The sequence below is a fragment of the Trichechus manatus genome, unplaced genomic scaffold (genome assembly GCF_000243295.1).
Source record: "Trichechus manatus latirostris isolate Lorelei unplaced genomic scaffold, TriManLat1.0 scaffold00131, whole genome shotgun sequence".
In the NCBI taxonomy this organism is placed as follows: Eukaryota; Metazoa; Chordata; class Mammalia; order Sirenia; family Trichechidae; genus Trichechus; species Trichechus manatus.
In genome coordinates, this window is record NW_004444067.1 from 7,819,533 (window position 1) to 7,831,766 (window position 12,234).

General features: G+C 41.5%; 1 protein-coding gene across 1 annotated transcript in view; it reads right to left on the bottom strand.

Moving 5' to 3' along the window:
- The window catches only part of LOC101359396 (zinc finger protein 84-like), a 12,178-nt gene extending 436 nt beyond the window's left edge, over positions 1 to 11,742 (bottom strand). Inside the window, exons 1-4 of the mRNA XM_023739307.1 lie at positions 11,728 to 11,742; positions 8,072 to 8,275; positions 2,874 to 3,000; positions 1 to 784 (exon numbers count right to left, since the gene is read on the bottom strand). Coding sequence (XP_023595075.1) covers positions 1 to 784; positions 2,874 to 3,000; positions 8,072 to 8,086 — 926 coding nt within the window. The 5' untranslated portion in view covers positions 8,087 to 8,275; positions 11,728 to 11,742. The remainder of the gene's footprint in view (positions 785 to 2,873; positions 3,001 to 8,071; positions 8,276 to 11,727) is intronic.
- Between the last annotated feature and the right edge of the window lie 492 nt (positions 11,743 to 12,234).

Below are 12,234 nucleotides of genomic sequence, written 5' to 3' on the forward strand. Positions count from 1 at the left end.
ATCCTCTGATGATCATTGAGACTTGACTTCTCTCTGAAGGCTTTGCCACATTCACTGCATCCATATGGTTTCTCTCCTGAATGAATCCTCTGATGTTTATTGAGACTTGCCTTCTCTCTGAAGGCTTTTCCACATTCACTACATCCATAGGGCTTCTCTCCTGTATGACTTCGCTGATGGATAATGAGCTGTGATATCTGAGAGAAGACTTTGCTACAGTCATTGCATTCATAGGGTTTCTCTCCGGTATGAGTTCTCTGATGTGTAATGAGATGTGACTTTCGAGAGAAGGCTTTCCCACATTCACTACATCCAAAAAGTTTTTCTCCTGTGTGAACTGTCTGATGTGTAACAAGGTGTGACTTCTGGGAAAAGGCTTTGCAACACTGATTGCATTTAAAGGGTTTCTCTCCTGTATGAGTTCTCTGATGTACAATGAGCTGTGACTTCTTGCTGATGACTTTTCCACATTCATTACATTCATAATACTTCAATCCAGCATGAGTTTTTTCATGTTTGGTATAGAGAAATGACTTCTCATATCCATTGAACTTAGCAGCCTTCTTCCTTCCATAGTTTCCACTCTGAGTAAATAAATCCAATGGATATTTCAAACATTTTTCCTTTGACATGTACATATTGGGTCTTCGCTTTAAAGGTACAAAGTTCATGCCTGACTGAAATAGCTTTCCACTTGCATTACTTCCATGATCCTTTTCCAGTCTTTTAAGCTTGTCTTGGAGTTCCTGGTGCCAAGCTACATAATCATCAATGTTCCAGTATTCTAGAAAGAAGAATAAGCACATCTTGTGACTCCTTCAAAAACTGTGTTTATAAACTGTGTTGTTGTTGTCAGCTGCCGTAGAGTCAGCCCCGACTCATGGCGACCCTCTGCATGACAGAATGAAACACTGCCTGATCCTGCACCATCCTCATGATCGGTTGCGAATTGTACTATTGTGATCTATAGGGTTTTCAATGGCAACACATAAGCCTTTCCTGACAGATGGGTGGTGGTTGTGTATGAGATGCATTGGCTAGGAATCGAATTCAGGTCTCCAAATGGAAGGCAAGGATTCTACCACTGAACCACCACTGCCCTCTTATGAACTATAACTGTGGAAATAATCATGCATGACAATTTGGGAATTAAAATTAAATAAAGCGCTCTCATATGAACTGGAGTAGGAAACTGATAATCGATTAGGGCAAAACAACAACAACAACACAGCTTGGACTGAACAGGCTGTTAGAGGCCAAGATAGGATAATCTGTACTAGGCAAAGGTAAGGTTTCATGTCTGTACAACCAACACTATCAAAGGCAACAAAACGTTGCACTAGCAGTTAGGGAATGATGACTTCAAAGTTATCACTTTGGTTACAGGAGGTTATAGAAGGAGTGGACTCTCATAAAAGGAATCAAAGAAAGAATAGAAAAAATTATGTGGGTATATAATAGTAATAGGAGGCATTTAAAAATGGAAGGGAAGAAAACGGGATGCGTTAGAAAAGTGAGAGGAAAGAAAATGAATCCTTGAGTGCATAAGAAAAGAAACCTATCAGCAGGTGTAGAGGGAAGAGGAATATGCAAGGTCCTGGATATGAGAAACCCCACGCATCTGTCAGTTTGTCATACTGTGGGGTCTTTCGTGTTGCTGTGATGCTGGAAGCTATGCCACCAGTATTCAAATGCCAGCAGGGTCACCCATGGTGAACAGGTTTCAGCTGAGCTTCCAGACTATGCCAGACTAGGAAGAAGGACCTGGTGGTCTCCTTCTGAAATAAATAGCTAGTGAAAACCTTATGAATAGCAGCGTAACCTTGTCTGATATAGTGCAGGAAGATGAGCCCCTTAGATTGGAAGGCACTCAAAATACAATTGGAGAAGAGTTACCTCCTCAAAGTACAGTCTATCTTAACGACAAGGATGGAGTCAAGCTTTTGGAACATTCACTTGCTGACGTAGCACGACTCAAAATGAGAAGAAACAGCTGCAAACATCCATTAATAACTGGAAAGGATATCATGCTTGGTAAAGTGGAGTGTCAGTGAAAAAGAGGAAGACCTTCATCGAGATGGATTGATACACTGGCTGCAACAATGGGCTCAAGCTAACAACTGTGAGGATAGTGCAGGACCAGGCGGTGTTTTGTTCTGTTGTACTTAGGGTCACTATAAGTTGGAACTGACTTGACGGCAACAAACAACAACAAACATGAGAAAGGCATGGTTCTGCTCCTGAGTACAGATAAGGGGACATATCTCACTCTAAAATCAAAGCAAAAATGGCCAAATTGCCTTCATAAGTGCAAATTATATATGTTATCATGTCTCTGTATCTGAAAAGCTTGTGTCAGCAGTCCTGAGTCACTTCAAAGGTTTAGTGACTTCAAGAAGAGTTCCCTAAACAATAATTCAAAGATTCTAACCCTTCACTAAAGCTTCACTATTCAGAGTCCACAATCAAACTGGTATTTAAATTCCATTGCCTCACGTCTGATAGGTTATCAATCACACATCTGAAAAGCTCTGACTAGAGACAGCTCCATCTATTATCCATGGCTGTTTCACTCCAAGCTGAAGATCAGATATGGTTTGGTAACTTGAAACCCTGTTCATCGGAAACCACAGCAGACCTGAGCCCAGTGGCCTGAGCTTTAGGCTTCTGAAGAATAATGAAAGTTAAGCTTCAGAGGCTGCAGTCTTTCAGTTGGGATACAAGTGTGAAAAACACCCTGAAAACAAGGACTGAGAATTTGTGAATTCTTAAAGTCTTAAATTCAACACTTCAAAGGCCGTACAGTTTTTGGCAAATTAGTAGGAAAAGACAATGACTGGTCAGAGTCTGATTCAACAGGAAGCTGTCCTTACCCAATGACACAAGGCTGCTAAAGTTCTCCAACATCACGTTTCTGTACAAATTCTTCTGAGCAGAGTCCAGTAGCTGCCACTCCTCCCACGTGAAGTCCAAAGAAACATCCTCAAATGACAATGATTCCTGAAAGAACATGTTCACATTAAATCTGAAGAAACTCATACTGGATAATGAAGAAACGCTGTAGCAGGCACCACTGGTTGCCTTCAAAATCGCTACCCCACCTCCTTCCTTGCTAACAGAATCCTAACTATATGAGAAGTGAAAATGTGCCCAGTCCCAGGTAATGAATCGTAATTGTTTAAGCAAATCGGGATGGCACTATATCACCCTTTGTCAGAAAATTGGTTCTACAGTCTCCCTTACATCTAGATTGAGCCCCATGACTATGTTCTGCCAATTTGTTCTGGTCAATGGCATGTAACAAGAAGTCTCTGTGGAAGTTTTTGGGGGAAGCTTTTGCTTTTCTGATAAAACATAGACACTAATAGTGCCCTCTGCCCCCCTTCACCGTCCTTCCTGCTTTTAATACTGATGTCATACTTGGATCTACGGTAGCCATCTTGAACCATGCAGCAATATGTGTGGATAGAAAGGTAACCTATTAAGTATGGCTGAGATAAAAATTAGCAATATCCTAATTCCTCAGGACGACAGTGAAGAGCTGTGGCAGCGCTAGCCTGCCTACTTGCAGGCATTTTATAGGAGAAAAATGAGAATGGCCCTTTTATTAAAGCTACCATTATATAGGTCTTCTGTTGCTCATAACTGAAAGCATTCCTAACTGATACATTTATTCTGACCACTTTTATCAGGCTTCATTATATAGACTATCGTATACCTAGTATTGCATTATACTTTGAGAGACAAAATTTTTTAAAACAGTTCTGTTATTGTACTTTAAGTTGTTTAAATAACATAGATTGATATAGAATACATTTATTGAACAACAAATGTGCTGGGTACTACTCTAGGTGCTGTTAGTACAAAGATGAATAAAACACATCTTGCCCTCAAAAGAGCTTTCAGTCTTGCATCGCAAACCAGCTTTATCCAGGGCTATGACAGAAACACATAGGGGGTACAATTACAACTATACTGAGTTACCATTTACACCCACTAGAATAGCAGACTTAAAAACTTTATCATATCAAGAGTTGATATGGATGTAGACGAATAGAAAATACTACACAGCTGGTAAAGTGTACATTGGTACAAAGATTTTGTAAAACAATTTGGCATTATCTTGTAAATTTGAACATTCATATTCCCATGACTCAGTAATTCCATTCTCTGTGTTTATACTTTACAGCAGAAGTCAGCAAACTATGACCTGTGGGCCAAATCCAGCCCATCCCAGTGCTTGTTTTTGTAAATTAAATTTATTGGAACACAGGTAGGTCCATTCGTTACATACTGTCTATGGCTACTTTGGGGATGCAGTAGCAGAGTTGAGTAGTTGTTACAGAGAACTTACGGCTTGCAAAGCCTAAACATTTATCATCTGGTTTTGTTTGTTGGGTCCTTCACTTGCCCCTTTAGGGCACGAATGGCCAGGACCTGGTTTTCTTTCTTTCTTTTTTTAATTGTACTTTAGATGAAGGTTTACATTGCAAATTAGTTTCTCATTAAACAAGTAATACACATATTGTTGTTTTGTGACATCGGTTGCCACCCCTACAACATGTCATCAATCTCCCCTTCTCAACCATGTGTTCTCCATTACCAGCTTTCCTGTCCCCTTCTGCCTTCTCGTCCTTGCCACTGGGCTGGTGTGCCCATTTAGTCTCATCTTGTTTTATGGGCCTGTCTAATCTTCAGCTGAAGGTGAACCCCCGGAGTGACTTCAGTACTGAGTTAAAAGGGTATCCTGGGGCCATACTCTCAAGGTTTCTCCAGTCTCTGTCAGACTGGTAAGTCTGGTCTTTTTTTGTACCACCTGGTTCTTTACAGAGAAAGTTTGCCAACCCATACTTAGACACCCTCTTCCACGTGTATATACTAGGTGACAAGTATAAGCCTATTCAGAGCATCGTTGTTTAAAATAGCAAATTTGAAACAGTTCAAATGCTCACTGACCAGAAAATAGATAAACAGTGACACTGGATTATCCAGCAGTGAAAATGTACGAATTACAGCTCTATATAAGGACATAGATGAAACTTAAAAACACATTTTAATATATCAGCAATAAAAAGAATGTAATTGTTTTTCCTTGTATTTAAGCTGATGGAAATATCACAAACAAAAGCAGCTCAACTTTAATACCTATGCATCCCTGTACAATTTTTACAAACTATAATCCATACTACTTAATCTATATCTTAATCTCGTATTATAAGAACATATTTCTCCCCAATCTTGGTTTTTAATCTATGTTTTTAACTTCTGTTGAAAGGACTCTAATAGCCTTTCTTTAAAATCACTGAAAAATTAGAGAACATCTAAATAAATGGAAAGACATTACACATCCATGGAGCCGAAAACTTAATATTGTTAAAATGGCAATACTTCCCAAATTGATTATACAGATTTAATGCAATCCCTATCAAAATCCCAGCTTGCTTTTTTTCAGAAATGGACAAGCTGATTCTAAAATTCATAGGAAAATACAAGGGACCCAGAATACCCAAACAATCTTGAAAATGAAAACAAAGTTGGAGGACTCACACTTCCAGATTGTAAAAGTTACTGTAAAGCTATAATAATGAAGACAGTGTTGTACTGGCAAAAGGATAGACATACAGATCAATGGAATAGAATTTAGAGCCCAAAACTAAACCCTTACAATTAATGTCAACTGATTTTTTCCTTAAACTTTGTTTATTTTGTTGAGTATGTGGATAGCAAAACATACATCAATTCAACAGTTACTACATGTACAATTTAGTGACGTTGATCACATTCTTCAAGTTGTGCAACCATTTTGTCAACTGATTTTTGACAAAGGTTCCAAGACAATTTACTGGGGAAAGAATTGTGTTTTCAGCAAACTGTCTGGGACAATAGATACCCACAAGCGAAAGAATGAAATTGGACTACTACTTCACACCATTTTAAAAACTAAAGCAGTTCATAGACCTAAGTGTAAGAGCTAAAACTATAAAACTCTTAGAAGCTATAAATCTTCATGACCTTGGATTAAGGAATGATTTCTTAGATACACCAAAAACAGAATCAACAAAAGAAAAAATAAATTGAACTTTATCGAAATTAAAAACTTCTCATCTAAAATACAATAAAAAAATTAAAAACTTTTCTGCTTTAAAGGACACCATCAAGAAAGTGAAAAGATAATCCACAGAATGGGAGAACATATATTCAAATAATGTATCTGATAAGGACTTATATCCAAAATATATAATGAACTCTTACAACTCAATAATAGAAAGACAACCCAGTTAAAAATGAGCAAAGACAATTGATCTCTATTCACCTGGAGCAACAGAGGAAGCAGCAGGGTCAGGAACAGGAGGAGGATATGGAATGTGTGGCTAATTGCCTCCATGAACAACTGCCTCCTTTGCCTTGAGCCCAAAAGAACTGGATGGTGCCCGTCTACCATTACTGAACAGTTTGATCAAAGATTCCATAGAAGAATCCTGATCAAAAGGGAGAAAATGCAGAACAAATTTCAAATTCTCATGGACTCCAGGCATTCTGAAGCCATGGAGGCTGGATGAACCCTGAAAGTATCCCCTGAGATAATCTTTAAACCTTAAACCAAAAATATTCCCTGAAGTCATCTTAAAACCAAACAATAGTTTAGCTTAACTAGTAAAAAAGGTCTGCCTTGAGTATTATGCTCTTTTAAGAATTATCTATATAGTATCAAATTGACAACAGCAACTCCAAAGATTAGATAGCAGTATTAGGGGGCAGTGAGTTTATGTTAATGGCAGAGGAACAACTCAGAAAAGGAGGGTGAGAATGGTTGCACAACTTGAAGAATGTAATTACTGTCACTAAATTGTATGCGTAGAAACTGTTGATTATTGTATGTTTTGCTGTGTATATTTTTAATAACAACAAAATAAATAAAATTTAGAGAAAAAGAATGGGGAAAGTATCTGAATAGACATTTCTGCAAATATATATGAATGGCCCATGAGCACATGAAAGGATGCTCAACGTCATTGGTCATTACCCACTGCTGTCAAGTCAATTCCGACTCATAGCGACCTCTGAGGGTTTCCAAGGCTGTAAATCTCTACGGAAGCAGACTGCCACATCTTTCTCCCACAGAGCTGCTGGTGGTTTCGAGCCACTGACCTTTTGGTTAGCAGTCCAACGCTTTAACCACTGTGCCACCAGGGCCTTGAGGGAAATGTAAATCAAAACCACAATGAGATATCACTTCATACCCATTAGAATGGTTATAAAAAAGACAGGCAATAACAAGTGTTGGTAAGAATGTGCAGAAATTGCAACTTTCACATATTGTTGGGGAATGTAAAATGGTGCAGCAGCGTTAGCAGTTTGGCTGTTCCTCAAAATGTTAAATATAGGTACCGTATGACCCAGCAATTACACTCCTAGGTAAATATCCAAGAGAATAGAAAACATATACACAAATGTTCATAGTAGTATTACCCATAATAGCCAAAATACGGAAACAATCTAATGTCCAGCAACTAATGAATGGATAAATAAAATGTAGTATATCCACACAATGGAATATTATTCCACAATAAAAAAGAATAAAGTACTGATACATGCTCCAGTATGGATGAACCTTGAAAATATCATGCTATATGAAAGAAACCAGTCACAAAAGACCACACCTGATTTTACTTATATGAAATATGTAGAATGGCAAATCCATAGAGACAGAAAGTATATTAGTGGTTGCCTAGAGTTGGGGGTAAAAATGTAGGGGAAGGAAGGGGGGGTACATGCTAATGAGTAGAGGGTTTGTTTTTGGGGGGATGAAAATACTGTAAAATTAGATTGCGGTGATAGTTGTACAATCTTGTAAACTTACTAAAAAACATTAAATTATCCACTTTAAACGAGTGAATTGTAGGGAACTCCAAGTGAGGAATAAATAAAACATATCTCAGCCTGGGGTTGAACATCATGATGAACCTGTTTGATGTCACTGAACTGTACATGTCATTGAAACAACTCATGTTTTGTTCCCTATGTATTTACCACAATAAAAAAATTATTTGTTGTTTAAAAAAAAACTCACCTGGGACTTGGTCATTTTCTGCTGCTCTTGCGAAATGGCCAGCAACTCTAGGCTCTTCTTTATGCTGTGAGTCTTCTGGACTCTGTGCTAATGCCCAGGTTGGAGGTCTAAGGTCAGGACTTTCTTCACCAAGGATGAGTCCTTGGTCCTGGGATCTCCTCCTCTTTACATCAAATGAGCCAGTTAGTTCCTGGGAGCTGGAATCTGTTGAATCAGTCGCAAGTTCTCTTTAGTTAAGGCATCCTCCTAAATCTCCTTTTTTAAATAGAAACACTTTCATTTAAAGCCCAGACTAGGTCTTCTATAGATTCTAAACAGAGCTAACAGGGACCCAAAATACTGGAGTAGGCAGAAGGAACCTACAGCACTAAAAGCAGCATTTAACCCAATTGCTCTGTGGAAACACCAAAACTCTGTTAATTCCATGATCACCTCTGAGATTTACTCAGTAGTTCTGCAAATATTTCCTCAAGACGAGACCCCATGGTACAGAATACTTAGGTACTTGGCAGTAAAACATGTTTCAGGCAAAGCAGAAAAAAATGAGACAAGGAATAAAACAAAGTTCAAGCTGAGCTTTTTCATTTGCCAGCTATGTGATTTTTAGCAAGTCACTCACTCTTCTGGGCTTGGTTGTTTATTTTTTTAAATGATGATGGAAATAGGGACCATGTAGAATATAAGTATTAAAGGAGATGCTGAAATAAAAGTGCCTACTAAAGACTCTTATAATAAGAAGCGGACAATAGGATAAGTGTTTCTGGAGCCTGAATGCATATGTTGAAATTTTGCTTTGCCACTGAAGGCCCTGTCAACTCGTCAACCTGATATGACACAGATGCCCCTTCCTGTGCTTGGAAGGGAGGATTAGAGCCCTCTGGCCTTGCCTTGCATGCTGTGGGACTAAGAGAAAGGGGGCAAAACCCAAATACAGAACTGCATGTGTGTGCATGGAGTATAAACTTGTATGGTCTGTAATAGGCCTACCAATGAATTCCAGAGCTCTTGTCTTACATAAGCTTCCATAGCACCTCATTCTGGAATGTCTGAAGAATCTCTCCTTGATTTTTTTGGTAGCAAGGGTGGGTGGTCTGGGAGACTGTAAGTGAGGAAGGAAGAGACTGTGGGTGTATGAATGTAACATGGCAAATAGGAAATGAGAACATCTCATAGGCTGAGAGAAACTGCTGACATTATTACAAAATGTGATCTTATGGTCTTTTTAAAATTTTGAACTGGCATTTACACTATATATGAACATATTTTCAGGCCAATAAATACACTCATAGGACTGTTATCATATCCTTATAGGCCACCCCATCAGTTCTCAATCACTAACCCTCAAAGGACTCCTAGCCCCTCACCCCCTGCCCCACCATACCCACATTCATTACCTCTAAGTCCGCCAGTCATCAGCTCCCACAGGGTCTCCCTAAACATGAATCAAAGAGGCACCTCCAATGACTCATGCCCAAAGGCCCCCAATCACTTCCTCCACAGTCCATTCACTAACTCCTACAGACCAGCCAACATCTGATATCAAGATGCCCCTGGTCCCCAGTCATTGCCCCCTGAGGCCTTCCCAGTCATTACCCTTAAAGCCCCCCCAATCAATTCCACAGCTCCCCTAATCAACCACTTGCAAGACCCTTTGGTTACTTACGCCCACCAATCGTAACCGCCCACAAGCCTTGCAATTCCCAATCACTCAGACCCACTTGGCCCCATCACTATTCTCACATAACCCTATCACGTACACCCACAATTCCCACTACTGATCTTCAAAAGTAATAATCCCACAGGCCTCCTCATAACGCACCCTTATTGTTCCCACAACATGTCACCCCAGTTATCCAAATCTACTGTATCCCCAATCAGGCATTCCTGTAGCCTGCCCCCACCCCAGTTACCCACTGCCAAATGTCACCAATCTCTGACCTCCATTCACAGGCTACCAAATCATTCACCACATAGTCTCCTGATCATTTACTCTCCTAATGATTCATTCCCAGGTTTCCTCAATCACTGAGCCCCAGAGGGTCCCCCAGTTATTCATCCTTAATAGTCCCCAATTCACCCATTAGACCCAGTCACTGGCATAAACTGACATCGTATACTCATTTCCCCCATTGGCCTACAACTACTGATACATACAGCACCCACCCCCCTCCATTACCCACCCCCAATAAAACCAACCAAACCCATTGCCTTAGAGTTGATTCTGACTCATAGTGACCCTGTAGGACAGAGTAGAACTGCCCCCTAGGGTTTCCAAGGAGCAGCTGGTGGATTCGAACTGCTGAGCTTTTGGTTAGCAGCTGACCTCTTAACCACTGCGCCACCAGGGCTCCCCACCCGCCATGGGCCTCCCCAAATCACTCATCCCTGAGGCACAGAAATAATTCAGTGAGAAAAAAAATCTCCCCTCCAATAATGAGATTGATAGCCTCCCTGTTCTCTGAAACTTCACAGACCCCACCAATCCCAAAGCTGCACAAAACCACAATCATTCACCCCACAAACATTAAATCTCATGGCCCTTCCAAAAAGCAAATCCCAGGTGTCCTTCACTGATCCTATCAGACACTCAATTTCTGCTCTCCACATATGTTCCAGAAACCCTGGTGGCATAGTGGTTAAGAGCTTGGCTGCTAACAAAAAGGTCGGCAGTTCAAATACACCAGGAGCTCCCTGGAAACCCTATGGGTTAGTTCTACTCTGTCCTATAGGGTCGCCATGAGTCTGAATCGACTCGACGGCAACGGGTTTTTTCTTTTTCATATGCTCCAATCACAAGGCACTCCAAGTCCAAATCTTCACACCTTCAAATCACTGACACCTTTAGACCACCAACTCAGGCCCACAGGTCCCCAATCATTCACCCGCCTCAGGTACCCTGAAAGCATTAACAATGAGCATACCTCCATCCCTTACCGCTAAAGCTGCCGAATCACCGTCTGCAAACACCCTGATTACAGACCCATAGACCCCAAACACTGGCCCTAACAGGTCCCCAATCATTCCTCACTAACTCCAATCATTTAAAACAAAACCTATTCCATACCCCTCCCAGCACGCCTCCCCCCCCCCCCATCATTCACCGTACAGGCTCCCAATTACTCACCTCATCTAGCACCCCAACCACTGGTCCGCCTACCCCAGTCACTGACCCCTATAGGACCCGAGCCAAACTGTCAAGTCCCAATCAATAAAATCCACAGTCCCCGCCCTTTCCGGGACTCACCACATCGCTCCCCACTCCAAAGCCGAACCACCCACTCCTTGGTGCCTCCAATCCCTCAGCCACCCCCAAGAGCTCCTCCACGTTTCTAATCGCTAAAAAACGCTCCCCGGCCCCAACAACGCCCCAGATCTCACTGACCCCCCAGATGCTGCTCCCCCCCCACCCCAATCTGCCGGAAATCCGCTCATGCGCTGCAGAGCCGCCCCCGCGGGTCTTCCTCTGACCGAGGGCCGAGTCAGTCGTTACGGTCGCGATCTGCCTCCGCTCCACACTTCCTCACCCCTCCGGCCCCCGCAGCGCCCAGGCCGATGGCCAACTGCTAAATGTCCGCGCAGAACTACATCTGCCAGTCCTGGTGGCACAGTGCTTTAAGTGCTTAGCTGCTAACGGAAAGGTCGGCAGTTGAACCCACCAGCCGCTCTATGGGAGAAAGAGATGGCAGTCTGTTTCCGCAAAGTTTTACAGCGTTGGAAACCCTACGGGGCAGTTTTACTCCGTCCTATAGGAGCCCCATGAGGGAATCTAGTCGATGCAGTGGGTTTGGCTTTTGGTTGCTTGCCCTAGAACTACACTTCCCAGAGTCCCGTTCGGCTTAGAACTACATTTCCCTGAGGGCACCGCGGCGCCACGCCGTAAACAAAGGCGCTTCTCGTGGGTTTTTAGACCGAGGTTTGGGATCCAAATGTGGCGTCTGCTGTGGCCAAACGCCCAGCGCATCTGAAAAGTGGCGGTGGTCGATGAAAATCAAGAGGAAACACAGCGTCTTACCTCTGACTGTAGATGTAAGACATTTAGATAAGGTAGAAGAAAATAGAGTCTTCGGTTATCTTAACAAAAAAGAATGTAAGTAGCTGAATTAGGCGTTAACGACATTGGGAGAAAACAATACACTTATGGGAAGCAAAGGAGTAGTCTCAAC